This window comes from Littorina saxatilis, linkage group LG16, assembly GCF_037325665.1.
Source record: "Littorina saxatilis isolate snail1 linkage group LG16, US_GU_Lsax_2.0, whole genome shotgun sequence".
In the NCBI taxonomy this organism is placed as follows: domain Eukaryota; kingdom Metazoa; phylum Mollusca; class Gastropoda; order Littorinimorpha; family Littorinidae; genus Littorina; species Littorina saxatilis.
In genome coordinates, this window is record NC_090260.1 from 2,324,460 (window position 1) to 2,352,309 (window position 27,850).

A 27,850-nucleotide genomic window follows, 5' to 3' on the forward strand; every position below is an offset into this window, starting at 1 on the left:
AGTGTGTTGTGTGTACTGTGTGCAGGAAGTACATCCAGTGTGTTGTGTGTACTGTGTGCAAGAAGTACATTCAGTGTGTTGTGTGTACTGTGTGCAAGAAGTACATTCAGTGTGTTGTGTGTACTGTGTGCAAGAAGTACATCCAGTGTGTTGTGTGTACTGTGTGCAGGAAGTACATCCACTGTGTTGTGTGTACTGTGTGCAAGATGCAAGAAGTACATTCAGTGTGTTGTGTGTACTGTGTGCAAGAAGTACATCCAGTGTGTTGTGTGTACTGTGTGCAAGAAGTACATTCAGTGTGTTGTGTGTACTGTGTGCAAGAAGTACATTCAGTGTGTTGTGTGTACTGTGTGCAAGAAGTACATCCAGTGTGTTGTGTGTACTGTGTGCAAAAAGTACATTCAGTGTGTTGTGTGTACTGTGTGCAAAAAGTACATTCAGTGTGTTGTGTGTACTGTGTGCAAGAAGTACATTCAGTGTGTTGTGTGTACTGTGTGCAAGAAGTACATTCAGTGTGTTGTGTGTACTGTGTGCAGGAAGTACATCCAGTGTGTTGTGTGTACTGTGTGCAAGAAGTACATTCAATGTGTTGTGTGTAATGTGTACAAGAAGTACATCCAGTGTGTTGTGTGTACTGTGTACAAGAAGTACATCCAGTGTGTTGTGTGTACTGTGTGCAAGAAGTACATTCAGTGTGTTGTGTGTACTGTGTGCAAGATGCAAGAAGTACATTCAGTGTGTTGTGTGTAATGTGTGTAGGAAGTACATTCAGTGTGTTGTGTGTACTGTGTGCAAGATGCAAGAAGTACATTCAGTGTGTTGTGTGTAATGTGTGTAGGAAGTACATTCAGTGTGTTGTGTGTACTGTGTGCAGGAAGTACATTCAGTGTGTTGTGTGTACTGTGTGCAGGAAGTACATTCAGTGTGTTGTGTGTACTGTGTACAAGAAGTACATCCAGTGTGTTGTGTGTACTGTGTGCAAGAAGTACATCCAGTGTGTTGTGTGTACTGTGTGCAAGAAGTACATCCAGTGTGTTGTGTGTACTGTGTGCAAGAAGTACATCCAGTGTGTTGTGTGTACTGTGTGCAAGAAGTACATCCAGTGTGTTGTGTGTACTGTGTGCAAGAAGTACATCCAGTGTGTTGTGTGTACTGTGTGCAAGAAGTACATCCAGTGTGTTGTGTGTACTGTGTGCAAGATGCAAGAAGTACATCCAGTGTGTTGTGTGTACTGTGTGCAAGAAGTACATTCAGTGTGTTGTGTGTACTGTGTACAAGAAGTACATTCAGTGTGTTGTGTGTACTGTGTGCAAGAAGTACATCCAGTGTGTTGTGTGTACTGTGTGCAGGAAGTACATTCAGTGTGTTGTGTGTACTGTGTGCAAGAAGTACATCCAGTGTGTTGTGTGTACTGTGTGTAGGAAGTACATCCAGTGTGTTGTGTGTACTGTGTGCAAGAAGTACATCCAGTGTGTTGTGTGTACTGTGTGCAGGAAGTACATCCAGTGTGTTGTGTGTACTGTGTACAAGAAGTACATCCAGTGTGTTGTGTGTACTGTGTGCAAGAAGTACATCCAGTGTGTTGTGTGTACTGTGTGCAAGAAGTACATCCAGTGTGTTGTGTGTACTGTGTGCAAGAAGTACATCCAGTGTGTTGTGTGTACTGTGTGCAGGAAGTACATTCAGTGTGTTGTGTGTACTGTGTGCAAGAAGTACATTCAGTGTGTTGTGTGTACTGTGTGCAAGAAGTACATTCAGTGTGTTGTGTGCACTGTGTGCAAGAAGTACATTCAGTGTGTTGTGTGTACTGTGTGCAAGAAGTACATCCAGTGTGTTGTGTGTACTGTGTGCAAGAAGTACATCCAGTGTGTTGTGTGTACTGTGTACAAGAAGTACATCCAGTGTGTTGTGTGTACTGTGTGCAAGAAGTACATCCAGTGTGTTGTGTGTACTGTGTACAAGAAGTACATTCAGTGTGTTGTGTGCACTGTGTGCAAGAAGTACATTCAGTGTGTTGTGTGTACTGTGTGCAAGAAGTACATTCAGTGTGTTGTGTGCACTGTGTGCAAGAAGTACATTCAGTGTGTTGTGTGTACTGTGTGCAAGAAGTACATCCAGTGTGTTGTGTGTACTGTGTGCAGGAAGTACATCCAGTGTGTTGTGTGTACTGTGTGCAAGAAGTACATCCAGTGTGTTGTGTGTACTGTGTGCAAGAAGTACATCCAGTGTGTTGTGTGTACTGTGTGCAAGAAGTACATCCAGTGTGTTGTGTGTACTGTGTGCAAGAAGTACATCCAGTGTGTTGTGTGTACTGTGTGCAGGAAGTACATCCAGTGTGTTGTGTGTACTGTGTGCAGGAAGTACATCCAGTGTGTTGTGTGTACTGTGTGCAAGAAGTACATCCAGTGTGTTGTGTGTACTGTGTGCAAGATGCAAGAAGTACATCCAGTGTGTTGTGTGTACTGTGTGCAAGAAGTACATCCAGTGTGTTGTGTGTACTGTGTGCAAGATGCAAGAAGTACATTCAGTGTGTTGTGTGTACTGTGTGCAAGAAGTACATCCAGTGTGTTGTGTGTACTGTGTGCAAGATGCAAGAAGTACATTCAGTGTGTTGTGTGTACTGTGTGCAAGAAGTACATCCAGTGTGTTGTGTGTACTGTGTGCAGGAAGTACATCCAGTGTGTTGTGTGTACTGTGTACAAGAAGTACATTCAGTGTGTTGTGTGTACTGTGTGCAAGATGCAGGAAGTACATCCAGTGTGTTGTGTGTACTGTGTACAAGAAGTACATTCAGTGTGTTGTGTGTACTGTATGCAAGAAGTACATCCAGTGTGTTGTGTGTACTGTGTGCAAGAAGTACATCCAGTGTGTTGTGTGTACTGTGTGCAAGAAGTACATCCAGTGTGTTGTGTGTACTGTGTGCAAGAAGTACATTCAGTGTGTTGTGTGTACTGTGTGCAAGAAGTACATCCAGTGTGTTGTGTGTACTGTGTGCAAGAAGTACATTCAGTGTGTTGTGTGTACTGTGTGCAAGAAGTACATCCAGTGTGTTGTGTGTACTGTGTGCAAGATGCAAGAAGTACATCCAGTGTGTTGTGTGTACTGTGTGCAAGATGCAAGAAGTACATTCAGTGTGTTGTGTGTACTGTGTGCAAGAAGTACATTCAGTGTGTTGTGTGTACTGTGTGCAAGAAGTACATCCAGTGTGTTGTGTGTACTGTGTGCAGGAAGTACATCCAGTGTGTTGTGTGTACTGTGTGCAGGAAGTACATCCAGTGTGTTGTGTGTACTGTGTGTAGGAAGTACATCCAGTGTGTTGTGTGTACTGTGTGCAGGAAGTACATCCAGTGCTCCATGTGTCGCTTTGCTACGAGCTGTAGCTTTGCCTATGCTACACACATGATGGGCTTTCACTCGGGCCAGCTGACCTCTCTGGCCGGCTCCACCCCCTGGGAGCGACCCATGGCCGCCCCGCTCTACTGCGCCTGTGGATTCTCCAGCAAGCTGGCCAACAGGATCGGTATGTGCTACTCCCACCATCATGCCCGTCACTCTCTCAATACTTTCACACGCCTGTGAGAATAATTGATTAAGAGTACAGTTTTATCTCCCACAATTCCGAGAGGAATGGGTCACGTGAGATAGAACGCGGGAATACGTCATTGAACGAATGGTTTCCGTCCTGTGAAGACGTATTGGTGCACTGTCTCTCTTGCTTTGCTTTCATTTTCCTCTAACCTTTCTCTGTACAAGTTTTAGTTGTAGGTTAGTTGAAGTGTATTGACTATTTTGATTGTTTATCATTGTGTCAACTTGCAAGGTAAGGAAACAGTTTGGAGTTTTCGGTGTTTGTTGGTTTTTTGAACCGGGAACTTGTTGTTTCGCGTATGAATTTTATTCGTCGAAGCTAACACATGGAAATGTTAAGCGTCAGTCGGCGCGTTCATTGTTTTTGCAGGTGTGACCTACTATATTTGGGTCAGTTGGGATCGTTACTTGTTTTTGCACGTGTGACCTAAGGTCAGTCGGAATTGTGACTTATAAAATTATGAAATGGTCAGCCGGCTGTGTAAAAAGAAGTGATACCTTATGTTTTTATCGTGGTGTTTTACTGTGATTTTTCACCGTGATGTTTTACCGTGATGTTATACTGTGATGTTTTACCGTGATGTTTTAATGTTTTACTGATGTTGACAGCCACCCACCTGGTGTCTTGCTCCAAGAGGACTTGCTATGTCAACAAGCCGGAACCGCCGCCTGACAAGGCTGCCTCAGGTTGGTTTGTCACACACCTTTTCGACTCACCTGAGTAATGGGCGAGTCTTAGTATTCATATGTGTCCGTCCGTATGGATCGCCGTTTAGCCGTATGTGAACAAAAAACTTAACGTTGAGGCATCTTGGATGTTTTTTAAGCTAGGCCTCTGAAACTTTGCACACTATTAGGGTTTGGTGATCTCACGAAGTGATCCAAGTTTGGTTGTCCCTTGTCAAATTTTGGGATCGCACTCACAGCGGGGTCATGTTCGTTTCATAAATCCTAACATTGAGGATGTTTTTGAAGCTTGAGCTTTGATACTTTGCACACTTTTAGGGTTTGATAATCTCCAGATTTGACGTAAGTTTGATTGACCCTCGTCAAGATATGGGGTCACAGAGGGTCATGTTCGATTCAAAATAACCTAACATTGATGTTATCTGAGGCGTTTTAGAAGCTAGAGCTTTGAAACATTGAACACTTCAGGGGTTGGATAATTTTCCGACATGACCCTAGTTTGTTTGACCCCCGCCACATACTATAGCATGCCAGGGTTTACAAGGGAAGGGAGTTGGTTGTTGATGGCCGCAGGACCGACATACTATAGCATGCCAGGGTTTACAAGGGAAGGGAGTTGGTTGTTGATGGCCGCAGGACCGACATACTATAGCATGCCAGGGTTTACAAGGGAAGGGAGTTGGTTGTTGATGGCCGCAGGACCGACATACTATAGCATGCCAGGGTTTACAAGGGAAGGGAGTTGGTTGTTGATGGCCGCAGGACCGGTCACCTATTGGAATGCATTCGGAGAGGTGACATGTCTCGTTTTGTTACCGTTCTCATGAGATCAGTTACAGTTTTTTCTCTCTCTCTCTCTCTCTCTCTCTCTCTCTCTCTCTCTCTCTCTCTCTCTCTCTCTCTCTCTCTCTCTCTCTCTCTCTCTCTCTCTCTCTGTGTATGTATATCTTTGTCTGTGTCTCCCTCTGAGTCTCTCTGCTTCTGTCTTTCTATGTCTGTCTCTGTCTATGTGTGTGTGTGTGTCTCTCTCTTGCTCTCTCTCTCTCTCTCTCTCTCTCTCTCTCTCTCTCTCTCTTTCTCTCTCTCTCATCCGACTCCTGGCACACAGGTCAAAGCCGAGGTTAACTTGAGTGCACGTGTACCTAGCAGGAGGGGGATGATTCGGGTCAGAAGTGGGGTAAAGCACTTTGGTCTTCAGTCTTTGGGTTATAGCTTTCAGTGGAGAAGATGCCAACATGAAATTGCACTATGCTCTACTATTTATTGTCCTTGTCTATCGGACACGAAGAAGGGAAGCTACAATCGCCCCAGGCCATATACCCTTTGTTTCCTGGGCCTGGACCATTGAGACGGTTACCTCATAGTTCTGTTCATTCTTCAGTTTGTCAGTGTCAAAAGGTATACCCCCATTCCACACAACCGATCTTTGTCCCGTTCCCGTACCAACCAAGGATTGCTGCCACAACAATGGAACGCTGCGCAAACAGCCGTTTTTTGGCATCTTTCAGCAGCGTCTGACCATAGTGCCAGCCGTCCTTGGTCGGTAAGGGAACGGGACCTAGAACGGATGTGTGGAATGCGGGTATGACAACTCAGTGTGTGAGAGCGCTACCATTGCGTTACCGTTGTTTTACGTTCCTTTACGTTCCTTTAACGATCCAAGCGTTCCGTTACCGATGGGTTGAGGTTCCATTACCGTTCATTCTGATCGGGAGGGGAACGGCTAAAAATTTGAACATGCAGCCCAAACTCAGCCGTCCCTACCGACCCTACTGTTCAAAGCAGTTCCGTTAACAATCAGTTACGTTCATTGCGGTTCTGTCCCGATCCCTCCCGTGCCCGCACCGTTCCTTGGTCGGTACGGGAAGGGGACCTAGAACGGTTGTGTGGAAAGGGGGTATAAGACTCGACCACTTGGCTTATGGTGGAGACAGCTGGAAGATCTCTGTATATAATTGAAGAGGAGTAGTCTTCCTTTTAGAAAATGTGTACTCTGCCTTGCAGATTACAAATTTGTGCTGTCGGGGTTGGGTAAAGGGAGTGGAGGGTAAGGGGGGGGGGGGGGGGGTAAGCGAGGGGTAAGAGAGACGAAAGAGAAAACTGGACAGGGAAAAGTCACTGCCTGAAGTATTCAATAAAGCCACACAAAAAAAATTACCACATATGCAGGTTTTCAATTCATACTTTGGCAAAGTATCTGCACAAGCATGTGTGCCTCTGTGAGTACGTTCGTGGCTGCTTTCATGGGGTGCCTGTATTCTCAGGAATTTGAGGATTTTTTTTTATTTCTTTTTCTGACACCGTTGAATTAACGTCATTTTTACAGGACAGTTTTTTCCCTTTCAGTTATAAATTGTAGTAGTTTGACCTTATTGTTTTAGGACAAGTAGAGCTCGTTCACCAGTAGCAAAGACTCACTCAATCCGTCAGTGTGCCTGAGTGTGTGTGATAGGGGGGGGGGGGGGGGGGGGGGGGGAGCTCTCCCGTGACCGGCCACCTGCAATGTACGGACAGGTTTGCACTGGCCCAAGGGTGTCCGTTCATGAGAGGGACTGCTGTAACAGCAAAACTAGTGTGAAACATAAGTAATCAATTTATCCACTTGACTATATTCACAACAGGGACCTATCACTCTTCTTTGCATGTTTTTATGCCTACGGATTTTCAAATACTCTGCAACACATGTAACCCAAATTCAACATGTGCCCGTACAATACCGCTTCTTTTATGAAAACATTGCTTCGGCCATGTTGATTTTAATCAACCAATTTTCTTGTGTAATGGTGATGTTGGGTGTGTTGTGACAGACGAGAAGACTGACCCGCGTCTATAATACAGTGTTCTAGATGATCGAACGTGTAGCAAAGACCAGTACGCGTACGTGTAGATATTGCGTCACCCGTGACTCACTTTTTTCTCCAATATTTCAAATGCATACGTTGTTTTGCTCCCACCAAGACTGCAGATCTTGGCAAATGCGTGACGTAAAAACTAGATTTGATGACGTTACCTGTACACGTTCCCGTACACGTCCTCAAAAGTACCACATCTAGATCTTGCTATTAAAACGAAGGGAGATGACTGTGTAATGGTGATGTTGGTGTGTTGTGACAGACGAGCAGACTGACCCGCGACGCAAGCCGGACGCCTCCATCCTGGACGCCCTGGGGCTGGTCAAGAAACAGAGCCTGGTCAATCCAAGTAGGTTTGACCCCTGACCCTCTCCCCCTTGACCTCTGTGGCACAGCTTTGCTTGTATCTGCCGCTTGCCGGGCTGTGTGGTGGAGGATCTTGTACTCACTGACACTCTCTGTGTGGTGGAGGGTCTTGTACTCACTGACACTCTCTGTGTGGTGGAGGATCTTGTACTCACTGACACTCTCTGTGTGCACTGCACCGCTTTGCATCTCTGCCTGCCTGTGCTTACACTGCTGTAGGGTGAAGGGAAACTCGTACGCACTGACACTTTCTCCCTGTCCTATGGAAATCATCTACACCCTCTGCTCGCTTGCATGGCTGTACTTTGTGGTGACGGGAACTCTTACAACCTCGTGAGGCAGGCAGGGCACGGACAGGGGTATTGCTTTGTGGTGACGGGAACTCTTACAACCTCGTGAGGCAGGCAGGGCACGGACAGAGGTATTGCTTTGTGTCCACAGTCAGCCGAGCATCGCAACTTTTTTTAAATTGTTGAAAATGTTGCTGTTATTTTGGCAAAGCTGCAAACATTTCACACGATGATGGGGGGGGGGAGGGGGGGGGGGGGAATATTTAGCACTGGCTTTAATTTGCAAAAATGCCAAAGCTTTTATGGCCATGTTGGCAAATTTGCCTGAGAAAAACTCAAGAAGCATCTGCAAATAATGTCGGTGACAGTGTCTTTTTCATTTAATGGGAGGATAAATTTAAAGTCTTTCATTTGTTTCCACGCTTGTTATTGTTATGGATGAGACTGCCCACAATGGCTGCTTACTGTTTGTGCTTGATCTCAGTCCAAGGTGCTTGTTATGTCCTGTGCTAGATCTCAGTCCAAGGTGCTTGTTATGTCCTGTGCTAGATCTCAGTCCAAGGTGCTTGTTATGTCCTGTGCTAGATCTCAGTCCAAGGTGCTTGTTATACCCTGTGCTAGATCTCAGTCCAAGGTGCTTGTTATGTCCTGTGCTAGATCTCAGTCCAAGGTGGTTGTTATGCCCTGTGCTAGATCTCAGTGCAAGGTGCTTGTTATGTCCTGTGCTAGATCTCAGTCCAAGGTGGTTGTTATGCCCTGTGCTAGATCTCAGTGCAATGTACTTGTTATGTCCTGTGCTAGATCTCAGTCCAAGGTGCTTGTTATGTCCTGTGCTTGATCTCATTCCAAGGTGCTTGTTATGTCCTGTGCTAGATCTCTGTCCAAGGTGCTTGTTATGTCCTGTGCTAGATCTCAGTCCAAGGTGGTTGTTATGCCCTGTGCTAGATCTCAGTCCAAGGTGCTTGTTATGCCCTGTGCTAGATCTCAGTGCAAGGTGCTTGTTATGCCCTGTGCTAGATCTCAGTCCAAGGTGCTTGTTATGCCCTGTGCTAGATCTCAGTCCAAGGTGCTTGTTATGCCCTGTGCTAGATCTCAGTGCAAGGTGCTTGTTATGCCCTGTGCTAGATCTCAGTCCAAGGTGCTTGTTATGCCCTGTGCTAGATCTCAGTCCAAGGTTAGGGTTAGGGTTAGAGGGAGTCTTTAATAATGAGGGAGTCTTAATAAGGAGGGCTTATAATGGGGGTTCCACTGTATATATATTGGTGTTGCATTGTGGTCTTGGTAGTCAACTGTTGTGTTTTATCCTCACCCTTGTTCTCAAGTCTGGCTTGCCTTGCATTTTGTGTTCCCTACTGACTGAAAGTTTAGCGTGTAATTGTAACTTTCATTTTGTGTTCCCTACTGACTGAAAGTTTAGTGTGTAATTGTTACTTTCATTTTAGAAGTGTTGTTTTAAGGGACAAGTTTCAAAACTATTTGACTGGTCATACTCTACCAAGTATAATTCTTTGTTTCGTTTAGTTCTGTTTTGTACGAACAGTGGGTCAGACAAAGTGTGGTTTTTTTTTGTCTCAGAAGTGTTAAAGTATAAATAAAGTTTCAGAAAATGTTTACGTGGCCAGTACCATACCGAGGAGACGAATTCCAAACCTAAGTGCGAGGTTTGTCGGGGATGTGAAAGAGGGAAGACCCTTGCTATTATGGGGACAATCATCAGGGGGCCGTCTTCTTTTTTGTGGGCTCAATCCCTCGTGCACTCGTGTTTTTGCACGAGTGGGTTTTTACGTGTATGACCGTTTTTACCCAGCCATTTAGGCAGCCATACGCCGCCTTCAGGGGAGATTGGAGGGCCAGTTGATAGCGAGGGTGTGACTGAAACACATGGACAAGAGCACGTGGGAATTTATTTCTCCCCGAAATAGCAAGGATATACACTCTTTGACACCTGTACAGACCCCACACACTTATTTCCCAATACTGTCTATTGCACGCTTTGGTTTTCTGCCCAGGGGAAGTTTAGCAAGTGACTGGTACTTGATATCAAGCGTGTTATTGTAAAAGTTGCATGGAGCTTTTTTGATATCAAGAGTTATTGTACAAGCTGCATGGAGCTTTTTTGATATCAAGAGTTATTGTACAAGCTGCATGGAGCTTTTTGACTCACATGCGAAGCAAAAGTGAGTCTATGTACTCACCCGAGTCGTCCGTCCGTCCGTCCGTCCGGAAAACTTTAACGTTGGATATTTCTTGGACACTATTCAGTCTATCAGTACCAAATTTGGCAAGATGGTGTATGATGACAAGGGCCCAAAAAACATACATAGCATCTTGACCTTGCTTCAAGGTCAAGGTCGCAGGGGCCATAAATGTTGCCTAAAAAACAGCTATTTTTCACATTTTTCCCATTTTCTCTGAAGTTTTTGAGATTCAATACCTCACCTATATATGATATATAGGGCAAAGTAAGCCCCATCTTTTGATACCAGTTTGGTTTACCTTGCTTCAAGGTCAAGGTCACAGGAGCTCTTCAAAGTTGGATTGTATACATATTTTGAAGTGACCTTGACCCTGAACTATGGAAGATAACTGTTTCAAACTTAAAAATTATGTGGGGCACATGTTATGCTTTCATCATGAGACACATTTGGTCACATATGATCAAGGTCAAGGTCACTTTGACCCTTATGAAAAGTGACCAAAATAAGGTAGTGAACCACTAAAAGTGACCATATCTCATGGTAGAAAGAGCCAATAAGCACCATTGTACTTCCTATGTCTTGAATTAACAGCTTTGTGTTGCATGACCTTGGATGACCTTGACCTTGGGTCAAGGTCACATGTATTTTGGTAGGAAAAATGTGTAAAGCATGTGAGTCGTATGGGCTTTGCCCTTCTTGTTTGATATCAAGAGTTATTGTAAAAGCTGCATGGAGCTTTTTTGATATCAAGAGTTATTGTAAAAGCTGCATGGAGCTTTTTTCATATCAAGAGTTATTGTAAAAGCTGCATGGAGCTTTTTTGATATCAAGAGTTATTGTAAAAGCTGCATGGAGCTTTTTTCATATCAAGAGTTATTGTAAAAGCTGCATGGAGCTTTTTTCATATCAAGAGTTATTGTAAAAGCTGCATGGAGCTTGTTTCATATCAAGAGTTATTGTAAAAGCTGCATGGAGCTTGTTTCATATGGGCACATGCACAGTTGTGTGATTGTTTTCGCTGACACTTCATTCCAAATGTTTTTTTGATGCACACTGTATGGATACTGTTGTTGATAGTTGTGTGTAGTAGTTGTAGTGGATGCTTGTGTGTAGTAGTTGTAGTGGATGCTTGTGTGTAGTAGTTGTAGTGGATGCTTGTGTGTAGTACTTGTAGTGGATGCTTGTGTGTAGTACTTGTAGTGGATGCTTGTGTGTAGTACTTGTAGTGGATGCTTGTGTGTAGTACTTGTAGTGGATGCTTGTGTGTAGTACTTGTAGTGGATGCTTGTGTGTAGTACCTGTAGTGGATGCTTGTGTGTAGTATTTGTAGTGGATGCTTGTGTGTAGTACTTGTAGTGGATGCTTGTGTGTAGTACTTGTAGTGCATGCTTGTGTGTAGTACTTGTAGTGGATGCTTGCATGAGCTGTATGGAGATGTTTTTGTGCTCGGTGGTGCCGTGCTGTGTAGTTATGCAGAAGGGGTCTACGTCGACCTCAACTGGTGCACTTCCTGCCAGTGTTTTTCCTGTGTACAGGGAACACTCCTGGGTGCAGGGAACACACCTGGGTGCATATTCCGTAGCGTTTTCGCATAATGCATAGTCAAAAGTCAAAATTTGATTTCCATTTTTCCTTTTCTGTATTTTTCAAAGTGTGTTGCAATTTTAATTGAACAGATTTCAGATGAGAAAATTCATCCCTTTTGAACCACAGTTCGGATGAGTATGAAGGGAAGCAATGCTATCGCTGAGGTGATTCACGCTTGGCGCCAGACTTACCAGTGTCATACCTACCCACAGGAAATGCACCCTAGACCCCTTCTGTTGTAGTTATGGTTGAAGCCGTTTGTCATGGTATGACTGAGCTGTGTAAAACCGGATGTTGAAAGAGGTTGCGCTTTGTTGTTCCCTGCCTGTTGTGCGACAGCTTCATGGTCGCAGGGCCATGTGTCCCTGTCTCCAAGATTCACAGTTAAAATAGACTGACGTTGATACTGTCCTACTGTCCATTTTTTTCTTCTTGTTCACGTTTTCTGAAAATCGCAAACTGTTACTGTGAAATTTTGATGAATAAAAACTGACAAGATGAACTGTTTCTAGAATGCACGTTTGGGGTAATTTGTTGTTTTTGTTACAAGTTTAACGATGTCAAACGTCTGTTTTGTTTTTGCATGTGTGTTTTTGTGTGATCTTAACCGTATCATTTCTGGCAGTTTTTTTTTACCAGCAGAACGTCTGATGTTATTGGTATGATTAGTATTTCAGTGTGCTTGTCACAATACTGTCGCTTCAATAGCTCCGGTCAGCACTGGGCTTGATGCATTCTCTAGATGTGTAAGTATTTGACTAGTGCTTGCTTTGCATCCACTTTTCTTGACTGTCAAATAGCATGTGGCTGTGTACTGTGCTTTTCTGTTCGCTCATAGCATGCTTCGTGTTTCCATAGGAACATGGTTTGTGTTGTTGCCATGGGAACATGGTTTGTGTTGCCACAGGAACATGGTTTTGTTGCCACAGGAACATGGTTTGTGTTGCCACAGGAACATGGTTTGTGTTGCCATAGTAACATGGTTTGTGTTGCCATAGAAACATGGTTTGTGTTGCTGTAGCAACATGGTTTGTGTTGCCATATTTAGTCAAGTTTGTGCCTGTCAGCATCACCTGGCTGACATTTCACATGCAATATCTTTGCCCCATACCCGCCCCATCTTCTACCCAATTCTCAATGCAAGTTTTAACATGGAAAAAGTCTGACAGTTTTTCTGCTTTTGTGTATTTTCTTGAGCGTGTTGCAAACAGAAATGTGTATAACTGTGGCATAGGTGTCAACCTATCATTGGTGTTGCCCTTATATGAGGCCTTCCAAAACCGTATTAGACAGCTCAAGACCTTATAAAATTGTATTGTGCCCACGTGTTGAAAAATGGCTCTTCAGGTCGTAAAATCCAGAGGCACGCACTTTCACATGTTTCCTGCATGGGACACAAAACGAGTAGTCTGGGCCTTCTGATGAAGATTTAATCCATCCAGCGTATGCACCGTTGTTAAAAATTGGGCTCTCCCACTCTTTAAGATGTCGTCCGGATCCACTTTGCGATGTAGTTTTCAGCTTTTTAGCTGGAGGATAACTTTGCGATGCCATGCTTGTTGATCGACGCTTGATAGAATGTACCGGAAACCGGAAGTGATTTATAGGAAGTCAAGTGGAAAAAGAGTCTGAGTATGCGCAATGACAACGTTTGAGAGTCGTCTGCATGAAAGCGTCGATCGTTGTCTCTCAATCTCCATTGTTATCATTCATTTTAACTTTGCTGTAATTTTTTCTTTTCGCCGTATATTCTTCTTTTGCCCGTATAGATTTTCCTATACACCGTATTGGGTAAAAAATGCATTTTTCCCGTACAGCAATACGGCCAAACCGTATAGGTTGACACCTATGCTGTGGTGACGCAAACCATAGCAGGAAATGGGATTCACCAATGGATATGGTATGTAGCCTTAAACATGTCATTAGTGTCAGTGCTTTCCTATGGCTGTGTTCCCAGAATTATTCATGCCATTACTGGCATTAGTACTCAACATGTCACTGAAACTGTTGATAGCTACTCAGTCTTCAGGTTAACCTTGACCGTGCTTCATGGGTTTCAGAGCCTCACACAAGTGTCTGTATCACTGAAACTGTTGATAGCTACTCAGTCTTCAGGTTAACCTTGACCGTGCTTCATGGGTTTCAGAGCCTCACACAAGTGTCTGTATCACTGAAACTGTTGATAGCTACTCAGTCTTCAGGTTAACCTTGACCGTGCTTCATGGGTTTCAGAGCCTCACACAAGTGTCTGTATCACTGAAACTGTTGATAGCTACTCAGTCTTCAGGTTAACCTTGACCGTGCTTCATGGGTTTCAGAGCCTCACACAAGTGTCTGTATCTCTGAAACTGTTGTGAGTTTTTGATCAAGACTTGATGTAATCATCAAACACCTTAGGACCCTCCCATCGACCCCTGTCTGAAGGATTATCTTTGTAAACAAAGAAATAAACAATGACGTAATTTGAATTGGGAAGTCCGGATGACGAGGGTCAATGGAATTAAAGAAGGAATTTTACCCTAGCTATCCCTATTGGGATGGTGGGTCGTGTACAACCCATACTCTGTACAGAGCTGGTAAAGAGTTTATTCCTATTCGGGTGGCTTGGGTCGTTTATGATCCATACCTTTTACGTTGAATCCTTCTTTTAAAGTATGGGTCGTACACGACCCACATCATCCGGACTGTGTAGTCCAAATCGTGATCCGGTGAAGGTTGAACACCTGAGCAAGGTGATCAAATGTTACAGTGATAGGATTCCTATTATCATTTCCGCACCGGGTAATTTTTTTGTCTCCCAGTCACATGGTCATAGGCTTGCTCTGGCTTTGAGCACTTTTGGAAAACGAAAGTGTTAATTAGGGATCGGAAAATTAATGCAGATTTGGTTTAAATTCCATCAGAGCTAACCTATGCTTCAGTCATGTCATACATTTGTGGCTGCTTTCAGATCTAAGTCACAATAAAACGCTTGACAGTTCACTTGTGTGCTTAAAACTTTCGGCAGATAATATTTTGACTGAGTTTTACTAATACAGTAATAGTGATGTGATATTTCTCTCAAAGTGAAAATTGGTGAGTGTGTTGTGGATGTTACCATGGTGATGATTCTCTCAACGTGTGAACATTAGTGTGTGTGGTGTAGATGTTACCATGGTGATGATTCTCTCAATGTGTGAACATTGGTGTGTGTGTTGTAGATGTTACCATGGTGATGATTCTCTCAACATGTGAACATTTGTGTGTGTGGTGTAGATGTTACCATGGTGATGATTCTCTCAACGTGTGAACATTGGTGTGTGTGGTGTAGATGTTACCATGGTGATGATTCTCTCAACATGTGAACATTTGTGTGTGTGGTGTAGATGTTACCATGGTGATGATTCTCGCGACGTGTGAACATTAGTGTGTGTGGTGTAGATGTTACCATGGTGATGATTCTCTCAACATGTGAACATTAGTGTGTGTGGCGTAGATGTTACCATGGTGATGATTCTCTCAACGTGTGAACATTAGTGTGTGTGGTGTAGATGTTACCATGGTGATGATTCTCTCAACATGTGAACATTGGTGTGTGTGGTGTAGATGTTACCATGGTGATGATTCTCTCAACATGTGAACATTGGTGTGTGTGGTGTAGATGTTACCATGGTGATGATTCTCTTAACGTGTGTGTGTTGTAGATGCAGACAGCCATGCAGAAGACAGCCAAGGTCAAGACGACCCCAACGTCAGTGAGATGCCAGCCACTCAGGTGTGTGTCATGGTGTGTCCTCTCTGTGTAGTGTCAGACTTAGGTGTGTGTCATGGTGTGTTCTTTCTGTGTAGTGTCAGACTTAGGTGTGTGTCACGGTGTGTTCTTTCTGTGTAGTGTCAGACTCAGGTGTGTGTCATGGTGTGTCCTCTTTGTGTAGTGTCAGACTCAGGTGTGTGTCCTCTCTGTGTAGTGTCAGACTCAGGTGTGTGTCACAGTGTGTTCTTTCTGTGTAGTGTCAGACTCAGGTGTGTGTCCTCTCTGTGTGTTGTCGGACTCAGGTGTGTGTCATGGTGTGTCCTCTTTGTGTAGTGTCGGACTCAGGTGTGTGTTACGGTGTGTCCTCTCTGTGTATCATCAGACTCAGGTGTGTGTCACGGTGTGTCCTCTCTGTGTATCATCAGACTCAGGTGTGTGTCACAGTGTGTCCTCTCTGTGTATCATCAGACTCAGGTGTGTGTCACGGTGTGTCCTCACTGTGTATCATCAGACTCAGGTGTGTGTCACGGTGTGTCCTCTCTGTGTATCATCAGACTCAGGTGTGTGTCACGGTGTGTCCTCTCTGTGTATCATCAGACTCAGGTGTGTGTCACAGTGTGTCCTCACTGTGTATCATCAGACTCAGGTGTGTGTCACGGTGTGTCCTCACTGTGTATCATCAGACTCAGGTGTGTGTCACGGTGTGTCCTCTCTGTGTATCATCAGACTCAGGTGTGTGTCACGGTGTGTCCTCACTGTGTATCATCAGACTCAGGTGTGTGTCACAGTGTGTCCTCTGTGTGTTGTCAGACTCAGGTGTGTGTGTCACGGTGTGTCCTCTCTGTGTATCATCAGACTCAGGTGTGTGTCACGGTGTGTCCTCACTGTGTATCATCAGACTCAGGTGTGTGTCACGGTGTGTCCTCACTGTGTATCATCAGACTCAGGTGTGTGTCACGGTGTGTCCTCTCTGTGTATCATCAGACTCAGGTGTGTGTCACAGTGTGTCCTCTCTGTGTATCATCAGACTCAGGTGTGTGTCACGGTGTGTCCTCTCTGTGTATCATCAGACTCAGGTGTGTGTCACGGTGTGTCCTCTCTGTGTATCATCAGACTCAGGTGTGTGTCACAGTGTGTCCTCTCTGTGTATCATCAGACTCAGGTGTGTGTCACAGTGTGTCCTCTCTGTGTATCATCAGACTCAGGTGTGTGTCACGGTGTGTCCTCTCTGTGTATCATCAGACTCAGGTGTGTGTCACGGTGTGTCCTCTCTGTGTATCATCAGACTCAGGTGTGTGTCACGGTGTGTCCTCACTGTGTATCATCAGACTCAGGTGTGTGTCACGGTGTGTCCTCTCTGTGTATCATCAGACTCAGGTGTGTGTCACGGTGTGTCCTCACTGTGTATCATCAGACTCAGGTGTGTGTCACGGTGTGTCCTCTCTGTGTATCATCAGACTCAGGTGTGTGTCACGGTGTGTCCTCTCTGTGTATCATCAGACTCAGGTGTGTGTCACGGTGTGTCCTCACTGTGTATCATCAGACTCAGGTGTGTGTCACGGTGTGTCCTCACTGTGTATCATCAGACTCAGGTGTGTGTCACGGTGTGTCCTCTCGTCGCGATATAACCTTTGTGGTTGAAAACGACGTTAAAAAGCAAATAAAGAAAGAAAGAACGGTGTGTCCTCTCTGTGTATCATCAGACTCAGGTGTGTGTCATGGTGTGTCCTCTGTGTGTTGTCAGACTCAGGTGTGTGTCCTCTCTGTGTATCATCAGACTCAGGTGTGTGTCACAGTGTGTCCTCTGTGTGTTGTCAGACTCAGGTGTGTGTCCTCTCTGTGTATCATCAGACTCAGGTGTGTGTCACAGTGTGTCCTCTGTGTGTTGTCAGACTCAGGTGTGTGTCCTCTGTGTGAGGTTTGACTGAATGTTATACAGTAGAGGCTTGACTGTTTCACATGTGTGTCCCAGGAACCAGCAGCAACAGAGTCCTCTGAGGAGACAGCGGGAGAAGGATGTACCAGCCGTCCCACAGAGGGCGCTTCACAGCATGCCCACAAGCCGGCGCCGTCCCCGGGGCAAGACGCAGCAACGGAGAAGCAAGAACAATCTGACGTCACCTGGGCTTCTTCAGCTGAGAAGGGGGAATCCATGGACGTCAGTTGGGAAGACAGTCCTGTGGAAGCATCCAGTGCGGAGAGCGGTGAAGCAGAAAGCAAGGCAGCAGATGGAAAGAGCGGTGAAGCAGAAAGCAAGGTAGCAGTTGGAAAGAGCGGTGAAGAAGATAGCAAGGCAGCAGATGGAAAGAGCGGTGAAGCAGAAAGCAAGGCAGCAGATGGAAAGAGCGGTGAAGAAGATAGCAAGGCAGCAGATGGAAAGAGCGGTGAAGAAGATAGCAAGGCAGCAGATGGAAAGAGCGGTGAAGAAGAAAACAAGGCAGCAGATGGAAAGAGCGGTGAAGAAGATAGCAAGGCAGCAGATGGAAAGAGCGGTGAAGAAGAATCAGAAGCCCCGGCAGCTCCAATCAGTGAGGACGACAAGACCGACATGCAGGCTGACAAGGACTACATGGCGTCACAAGCAGAGGCTGAGGCACTGGGGGCGGGGAGAGAGGGGAGGGAGGCTGGGAGAGAGGGGAGGGAGGCCGGGAGAGAGGGGAGGGAGACGGGTACGGGCAGACCTATGTTGGTGTCCCAGGACTACGGCTCCGAGGACGACAACGAAGAACTGGACCGGCAAAGAGAGGACGACATCCCCGTCAAGGAGGCAGAGGGCAAAGAAACCTTGCCTGACGGGGAAACAGCATCGGGCAATGAGGGAGAAACCTTCCCTGACGGGGAAACAGCATCGGGCAATGAGGGAGAAACCTTCCCTGACGGGGAAACAGCATCGGGCAATGAGGGAGAAACCTTGCCTGACGGGGAAACAGCATCGGGCAATGAGGGAGAAACCTTGTCTGAAGAAAACCAGGGGCCTGGAGAGGTAGACAGAGACCCAGAGAGAGAGCAGGCCACAGAACACTCTCTAGATGGTGCTCAGTCTCTAGACGATGCAGCAAGCCAGGAAAAAGACAAAGACCCGCCTCAAGAGGAGAGAGAACAGGCCACAGAACACTCTCAAGATGGTGCTCAGTCTCTAGACGACGCAGCAAGCCAGGAAAAAGACAAGGACCCGCCTCAAGAGGAGAGAGAACAGGCCACAGAACACTCTCAAGATGGTGCTCAGTCTCTAGACGATGCAGCAAGCCAGGAAAAAGACAAAGACCCGCCTCAAGAGGAGAGAGAACAGGCCACAGAACACTCTCAAGATGGTGCTCAGTCTCTAGACGATGCAGCAAGCCAGGAAAAAGACAAAGACCCGCCTCAAGAGGAGAGAGAACAGGACACAGAACACTCTCAAGATGATGCTCAGTCTCTAGACGATGCAGCAAGCCAGGAAAAAGACAAAGACCCGCCTCAAGAGGAGAGAGAACAGGACACAGAACTGTCTCAAGACGAAGCAAACCAGGGAAAAGACAGAAACCCTTCCCCCGAGGAGAGAGAGAAGAGCACGGAACTGTCACGGGACGCAGCAAGCCAGGAAGAAGCGCACGGCGAGAAGCACACCGAGTGGCGCTCGGGTGGCGAGGACGGGGCAACAGCAGACGACGATCGTGATCGCACCGAACCACGCTCCCCCACCCACCCCGAGGACTCTGCGGCAGGAAAAGGCGCGTGGTCTGGGGACGCGTCTGGAGGCGATGGCGACCGACGGTCTGGCGTGGAGGAGAGTGGGGAGGGAGGGGGAGGGGGCAGCCAGGACCCTGCACCGGGGTCGCAGTCACAGCCAGAAGAGGGGGAGAGGGCGAGGAGCGAGGGGCGGCGTCGTGATGGCAGCCCCGAGAGCGGCAAGGTATGTCTCCTGCACCATCACTCCTACATTCTTTTTGTTCTTTCTTAATTCTGTCTCTGTTTCTGTCTCTGCCATGTTGATAGATGTAACAGGTGTGGTGTGTTACCGTGTTACAGGATGCAGACAGGTGGTCGGGCAGCTCTCAGTCTCAGTCTCACAGAGACAGGTCTCACTCCAGGGAGACAGATTCCAGAGACAGGTGAGACTCAAAACCCATAACTCATAACTCATAACTCATAACTCATAACTCATAACATTTTATTGATCCATTTCTGTTTATCTGTGTGTGTGTGTGTGTTGTGCGTGTGGGTTGTGTGTGTGTGTGTGTGTGTGTGTGTGTGTGTTTGTGTGTGTGTGGGTCTGTGTAAGAGTTTGGTGGGGGATGAGCTTGAATGTAAGTATTGGTGTGTGTGTGGGTTAGGGGTGTGAGCTTATTTACTGTGTGAGCTTGAATGTAAGTATTGGTGTGTGTGTGGGTTAGGGGTGTGAGCTTATTTACTGTGTGAGCTTGAATGTAAGTATTGGTGTGTGTGTGAGTTAGGGGTGTGAGCTTATTTACTGTGTGAGCTTGCGCCTTACTCGGATGTTTATGATCCTTGTGTGTGTGTGTGTAAGACAGAAAGTGAGTGTGGATAGATGGATGGATGGCTGTGTCTATGTCTAAGTATGGGTGGACGTGTGTTTACATCTATCCCACAGCATCACCTCATCGTGTATCATTGTTTCTTTTACACGTGCTGACAGATAACCACACCATAGTGAATCAGCCTAGCTCTCCCTGCCTACACGATCTAACAATAGGACAGCAGTAAGTGAGAGTTTTGCAGAAGCAGTCTCCTGGCACCAGAGAGAATGATGAGAAGCATTGCCATTGACAAGCCCTTTTGATCTTCATGTTTTTCAGATCGTACGAGCGACACAGAGATTACTCCAGCTCTCATTCAGACCATCGTGATCGTGAGCGTGACCACAGGCGTGACCGTGACCGCTACGACCGTGACCACGACCGCCATCGCCATCACGACCGACACCGTGACCAGAGGTGAGGGTGTGGTGTAGGAGGGAGAGGTTCCTTAGTTGAGTCCTTGGTGGCTTTGTTTCAGGGTGAAGCTACACTGGGACCCGTCGTGTAACATCTCCCCCTCTAGCTGGACAGTTTCAGGGTGAAGCTACACTGGGACCCGTCGTGTAACATCTCCCCCTCTAGCTGGACACTTTCAGGGCTAGTTGCTGGTCTAGCTGGACAGTTTCATGGCTAGTTGCTGGTCTAGCTGGACAGTTTCATGGCTAGTTGCTGGTCTAGCTGGACAGTTTCATGGCTAGTTGCTGGTCTAGCTGGACAGTTTCATGGCTAGTTGCTGGTCTAGCTGGACAGTTTCATGGCTAGTTGCTGGTCTAGCTGGACAGTTTCATGGCTTGTTGCTGGTCTAGCCAACAGTTTCATGGCTAGTTGCTGGTCTAGCTGGACAGTTTCATGGCTAGTTGCTGGTCTAGCTGGACAGTTTCATGGCTTGTTGCTGGTCTAGCCAACAGTTTCATGGCTAGTTGCTGGTCTAGCTGGACAGTTTCATGGCTAGTTGCTGGTCTAGCTGGACAGTTTCATGGCTTGTTGCTGGTCTACCTAACAGTTTCATGGCTAGTTGCTGGTCTAGCTGGACAGTTTCATGGCTAGTTGCTGGTCTAGCTGGACAGTTTCATGGCTAGTTGCTGGTCTAGTTGGACAGTTTCATGGCTAGTTGCTGGTCTAGCTGGACAGTTTCATGGCTAGTTGCTGGTCTAGCCAACAGTTGCATGGCTAGTTGCTGGTCTAGCCAACAGTTTCATGGCTTGTTGCTGGTCTAGCCAACAGTTTCATGGCTAGTTGCTGGTCTAGCCAACGTTTTATGGCTAGTTGCTGGTCTAGCCAACAGTTTCATGGCTAGTTGCTGGTCAAGCCAACAGTTTCATGGCTAGTTGCTGGTCTAGCCAACAGTTTCATGGCTAGTTGCTGGTCTAGCCAATAGTTTCATGGCTAGTTGCTGGTCTAGCCAACAGTTTCATGGCTAGTTGCTGGTCTAGCCAACAGTTTCATGGCTGTTTCATACTCTACTATACTAGAGCGGTTTAATGGCTGTTTCATGCTCTGCTATACTAGAGCGGTTTCATGGCTGTTTCATGCTCTACTATAACGAGTGGTTTCATGGCTTTTTCATGCTCTACTTTACTTGAGCGGTTTCATGGCTGTTTCATGCTCTACTATACTAGGGCGGTTTCATGGCTGTTTCATGCTCTACTATACGGTTTTATGGCTGTTTCATGTTCTACTATACCAGAGCGGTTTCATGGCAGTTTTATGCTCTTCAATACTAGAGCTGTTTCATGGCTGTTTCATGCTCTAGCTAAACAGTGTCATTATCGCTTTATTTCCAAGCTGAACACATTTGGGCATGGATGTTGCGAGCATGGAAAGTGACCAGTGTTGTTAGCGTTGTCATGACGACTGACAGGTATGTCTTCCCCCTATGATAGTATTGTGATAATCACTGACAGGTGTGTCTTAGTATTGTGATCATCACTGACAGGTGTGACTGTTTATCGCATTTTTACTGATCACATGACAAAAACAGCTGTTGTCATTGGTCAACTAGGAACTGTATATCAATTGATATTGCGCAGGAAGTTCATAGTGAATTTGATATCGTGCAGGAAGTAGTTTTTCAATAGTCTCCTGTCCGCCCAGCTTGTGACCTCGATGTTTGATGCCCCCACAAGGGGGACGGTACTCTCTAAGCACCCAAAACCTCAAAGAGAGATAACTGGCGGAAACCTTCCTATTGTAGTCTCCTGTCCGCCCAGCCGACCTTCCCCTTGACCCTGCTTGTGACCTCGATGATTGATGCCCCCGCAAGGGGCACGGTACTCTGTAAGCACCCAAAACCTCAAAGAGATAACTGGCGAAAACCTTCCTATTGTAATTTTGAAGAAAAAATCTCACCTGAAGGAAACACAAGTCTCCCATTATTTTGGTTTAAACAAGTTTATTCTGTAAATTTCATTAGAATATTGCCGCATACATGAAATAAGGAACATGGAGCACAACAAGCTAGGCTTATGAGCGTACTCTTAAAAGCAAATGAAATTTGGCGGACGATTTTAATATCACAAGTTTGAAATAATGAAATAATTATTTTAAAGCGCAAATTTTAGGAAAGTAATTGCATCAGAAAGATTAAGCTGTGTAATGAATAAATACACACTTTTTTTCACCCACCTTTAACAAAGAAGTAGTAGAATGGTATGTTTTAATCTTGCCGAGGGAGGCGACTGGAACAGCCGTAAACAAACTGAACTTTGGAGCGAAAAGCGAGTTCTCTTGCAAGGTATCGGCGCTCATCACTCACGTAAAGGTTGGAAATGAGCAGCCGATTTAAATGTTTTGCTCCAGCATGAATCACTGTCCCATCCCTCTTTGTCGTAGCCATGCAAAATCCACACAAAAACCTCAACAGCTTCAAAACAGTCACGAAGGCTATCGGAAGACGCCATCTTTGAAAGTTGTCTTGGAATATTGTGTCGTCTGCAGTTGGCGATTCGACAAAATTATCAACACTGTGGTACGTCGATAACGACGAAGAACTGGAAGCTGTCTTCTACACAGAAAATGAGCCAGAGAACTTCACTGATACAGTCCGTGGCACTTCAGTTCCTGCCATCGTTTAGAATTGCCAAATCAAAGCCTTTGAAGTCTAAAAGTCTGCCAGTAACCGCGAAGGCTGTTCCGTGTTCCTCCACTGAACCTGTTTTTGTGTGATGTGTTTGCACAATATTTTTCTTTTCTTTGTTGTTTTTAGATGCCTTATTTACGTCTTAGAAAACGAAAGAGTATTTGAAAAATGAAAGTTATAACAGCAAAGTTGCGAAAGCAGGAAAAGACAATCCAACATTTCCAACATGACAGTAGCCTCCTTTGCCCTTGACCGATTTCTTAAATTGGGGTTACTTAATGGGTTCTTCTTCTGAAATGGAATACGATAAAATCGTTATCGTTAGATTTGACTGCGATATCCAGATTTATCAGTGCCAATGTCTCGAAAGGCTGAATCATATCAGATCTCGGCTCACGCCTCGATCTGATATGATTTCAGCTTTCTCGACATTGGCACTGATAAATCTGGATATCGCAGTAAAATCTGACGATAACTAATAGTATTGTGATCATCACTGACAGGTGTGTCTGTGTATTGTGATCATCACTGACAGGTGTGACTGTGTATTGTGATCATCACTGACAGGTGTGACTGTATTGTGATCATCACTGACAGGTGTGTCTGTGTATTGTGATCATCACTGACAGGTGTGACTGTATTGTGATCATCACTGACAGGTGTGTCTGTGTATTGTGATCATCACTGACAGGTGTGTCTGTGTATTGTGATCATCACTGACAGGTGTGACGGTATTGTGATCATCACTGACAGGTGTGTCTGTGTATTGTGATCATCACTGACAGGTGTGACTGTGTATTGTGATCATCACTGACAGGTGTGACTGTGTATTGTGATCATCACTGACACGTGTATTCCTCCCTACAGGTACGACAGTCATCACGGCCGCCACCAACAAGGTGGACACGGGACGCGAGATCGAGACCGGGACCGCTACCACGACCAGAATCGTCATGGCAACCGAGGCGGACAGAATCGACATGGTTACCAGGACCGCAGCTATAACAGAGGATACTATTAAACACTAAGGGGGCAGCCCTTGTCCTGGCCACTACAGTAACATGTGGGAGACTGAACACTAAGGGGGCAGCCCTTGTCCTGGCCACTACAGTAACATGTGGGAGACTGAACACTAAGGGGGCAGCCCTTGTCCTGGCCACTACAGTAACATGTGGGAGACTGAACACTAAGGGGGCAGCCCTTGTCCTGGCCACTACAGTAACATGTGGGAGGAAGCAGTAGGACAGATCTGTATCCAGCCCGCCTGAAGAAAAAAAGCAAATCAAACAAACACAAGTTATTCATCGGTCAGGAGAGTAAAGACGACTGTGTCAGCGTTACAACCAATGTTTTGTGGAGAGAAAAGCTGGCTATTTATGCATTCTGTGAAAGCTCAGAGTCCAGATCTTTCCCTATGGTGGCATGCACAATTACATGTATAACATTTTCTTTGTCTCTTCTATGTTTGCTTTGTACACAGAACAGGATAGGACGCTGAAGTGTTGGTGTCACTGCTAGCTTGTCATCTCAAGTAGAATGTATGATTGATAGATGACATTGTCAACCGTTGGCTTGTGTGTGTATGATTGATAGATGACATTGTCAACCGTTTGGTTGTGTGTGTATGATTGATAAAGTATATTGTCAACCGTTGGCTTGTGTGTATTTGATTGATAAAGTGACATTGTTAACCGTTGGCTATGTGTTGCAGTAAGATGTTGGCTTTGTTGTAAATAATTTTAACTTGTCATGCAAAAATGATGATTGTATAGAAAAATGTGAAGGATATGCAGCAGTGGGTGCCATGTTCCTGAGTTGTCATGCAGCCTTCCGTGTTGTGTGTTCCGTGTTGTGTGTTCCGTGTTGTGTGTTCCGTGTTGTTCAACAGCTTATTTTAATTGCCATCTTGTATGAGAGAGTATGTGTGTTCTGTATGTTGCCAGGATTACTATTTTTGGGGCTGAGCATTACTCCAAAACACTTATGGGGGTAAACAGGTCTGCTGTATGTAACGTCTGTGATGTCTGTATGTAACGTCTGTAATGTGATGTCTGTATGTAACGTCTGTAATATCCTGTCTGTATGCAACGTCTGTATGTAACGCATGTTATGTGATGTGTGTATGTAACATCTGTAATGTGATGTCTGTATGTAACGTCTCTGATGTCTGTATGTAACGTCTGTACTGTGATGTCTGTATGTAACGTCTGTAATGTGATGTCTGTATGTAACGCATGTGATGTATGTATGTAACGCATGTAATGTGATGTCTGTCTGTAACATGTTATGCAATGTCTGTATGTAATGCATGTTATGTGATATGTGTATGTAACATGTTATGTGATGTCTGTATGTAACATGTGATGTGTGTATGTAACACATGTTATACCGGCACGGTTGGCCAAGTGGTAAGGCGTCCGCCCCGTGGTCGGGAAGTCGTGGGTTCGAACCCCGGCCGGGTCATACCTAAGACTTTAAATCTAGTGGCTGCTCCGCCTGGCGTCTGGCATTATGGGGTTAGTGCTAGGACTGGTTGGTCCGGTGTCAGAATAATGTGACTGGGTGAGACATGAAGCCTGTGCTGCGACTTCTGTCTTGTGCGTGGCGCACGTTATTATGTCAAAGCAGCACCGCCCTGATATGGCCCTTCGTGGTCGGCTGGGCATTAAGCAAACAAACAAACAAACACATGTTATGTGATGTCTGTATGTAACATGTTATGTGATGTGTGTATGTAACATGTTATGTGATGTCTGTATGGACTGGGGGGCCGAGTGGTAACGCACTTGTGAGAGGTTGCGAGTTCGACCCTGGGTCAGGGCGTTAGCAATTTTCTCCCCCCTTTCCTAACCTAGGTGGTGGGTTCAAGTGCTAGTCTTTCGGATGAGACGAAAAACCGAGGTCCCTTCGTGTACACTACATTGGTGTGTGCATGTTAAAGATCCCACGAATGACAAAAGGGTCTTTCCTGGCAAAATTGTATAGGCATAGATAAAAAATGTCCACCAAAATACCCGTGTGACTTGGAATAATAGGCCGTGAAAAGTAGGATATGCGCCGAAATGGCTGCGATCTGCTGGCCGATGTGAATGCGTGATGTATTGTGTAAAAAGAAAATCCATCTCACACGGCATAAATAAATCCCTGCGCCTTGAATATGTGCTCGATATAAATTGCATAAAATAAAAAAAATAAAATAAAATCCCTGCGCTTAGAACTGTACCCATGGAATACGCGCGATATAAGCCTCATATTGATTGTATGTAACGCATGTTATGTGATGTGTGTATATAAAATCCTGTCACATTGCCAGGTGTATGTACAGAAGAAAGGCAACATGGATGTGTTTTGATCTAATCGCGTTTTATTTTAAATGTCTGTTTATACAAAGTCAGTGTGCTAGAGAAATGATACGCGTGGTTCAGTGTTTGCTTTGCTTGAAAAGCTGTTTTACAGCAAATTATTCTATTCTCTACATAGCTTGCATTTCATTAATCACACCTGTTTTGCAAATTCATTAGCACTGATTTTATTGGAGTGCACTGTTCTGTTTGTACAGTTTGTGTGTTGGCCTGTCTGCCTGTCTTTTTCTCTGTTTCACGGTCGGTAAACTAAAACAGTGCTACATGTATTAAATAAACGGGGAATAAGACACAATTCCTTCAAAAGGTAAAGCATTAGTTTTCAAATGAAATATATTCCAACACACTTTGCAAAAATTGACTGAGTTTCAGAAGAGAAGTGTTTTTATTAGTATTATATTTTGTAAGCGTTACCTCTGTTCAGTTTATTTTATTCGCATTTTAGTTTAAAGGCATATGTACGCGCTCCCGTGTTTACAAAGTGTAGTTTGCCCATAATCGATGTCAAACGCACCATAAGACCATGTAATGACGATATGTCGCCATGCGCGGACCATATACATGCATTACAGCTTGTTTTAGAGTCTCAAAAACTTTGGATGTAAACAAAGACGCGGAGTTATTTCCCTTGCGTCAACGCTACCTCTGTTGGCAAATCTATAAATAGGACGATCCAGATCAAAATGAAAATTAACATATCTCAACATTGAAGGGGTCCTAGACCACAATATTTTGCAGGGAACTTAATTTAGCATGTCTCCAGCTGTTGGTAAAGCAATTAGCGTGTATAGTCATCGAGTACATATGGCTTTAAACAACTTTTAATAACAAGAGACTGATCTGGGTTTTAGAAAAATTGCAGTTCATTTGCTTGCATTGTTTAAACAACAGTTGTGGAAAGGGTTGTCTTTGGTGTTTAATACAATTCTCTTTCTGGTTTCAATGTTCGTTTTATGACTAAGTAGCACTCAGTGGAGACCCTAGCTGATACCTTTGTGTGGCTTTTTTTTGTTCAGGATTCCATGGTTGTAATAAACGCCAATTACACAAAGATTTGTGTGTGTGTGTGTGTGTGTGTGTGTGTGTGTGTGTGTGTGTGTGTGTGTGTGTGTGTGTGTGTGAACAAGAACAAGAACAAGAACAAATGTTTATTGTCCTCAAACCAAAAAGGTTATTGACACATTGCTATGAATTCTAAAGCATTCTGCGACAAACCTTCCGAGACATATTTGAACATCTTTGTCCATAAATATTTCACTTGGTTTATAATTAATATAATCTACATCAATATTAGTCACGTCTTTTTTAAACTTTTCTCTACTTTCATGGAATTTTACGCATTCATCCAGAAGATGTGTGTGTGTGTGTGTGTGTGTGTCAGGATCTTTCTCAGTGTTTCTCGGTGTATCCACACACACGACTGGTGTGAGTGTTGGATAATGTCTGTGTTTCTCAGTGTCTGTATACACACACACACGATACACCTTAAACTGGTGTGAGTGTTGGATAGTCTGTGTTTCTCAGTGTTTGTATACACACACACACGATACACCTTAAACTGGTGTGAGTGTTGGATAGTCTGTGTTTCTCA

At 45.1% G+C, this 27,850-nt stretch overlaps 1 protein-coding gene across 3 annotated transcripts in view; it reads left to right on the plus strand.

Moving 5' to 3' along the window:
- LOC138950181 (dentin sialophosphoprotein-like) overlaps positions 1-27,573 on the plus strand; it is a 57,985-nt gene extending 30,412 nt beyond the window's left edge. For all 3 annotated transcript variants that reach the window (XM_070321918.1, XM_070321920.1, XM_070321921.1), the window contains 8 exons: positions 3,336-3,520; positions 4,198-4,275; positions 7,390-7,476; positions 15,252-15,322; positions 17,274-19,193; positions 19,310-19,392; positions 20,098-20,235; positions 23,765-27,573. In XM_070321918.1, coding sequence (XP_070178019.1) covers positions 3,336-3,520; positions 4,198-4,275; positions 7,390-7,476; positions 15,252-15,322; positions 17,274-19,193; positions 19,310-19,392; positions 20,098-20,235; positions 23,765-23,918 — 2,716 coding nt within the window. In that variant the 3' untranslated portion in view covers positions 23,919-27,573. The remainder of the gene's footprint in view (positions 1-3,335; positions 3,521-4,197; positions 4,276-7,389; positions 7,477-15,251; positions 15,323-17,273; positions 19,194-19,309; positions 19,393-20,097; positions 20,236-23,764) is intronic.
- The last annotated feature ends 277 nt before the right edge of the window (positions 27,574-27,850 follow it).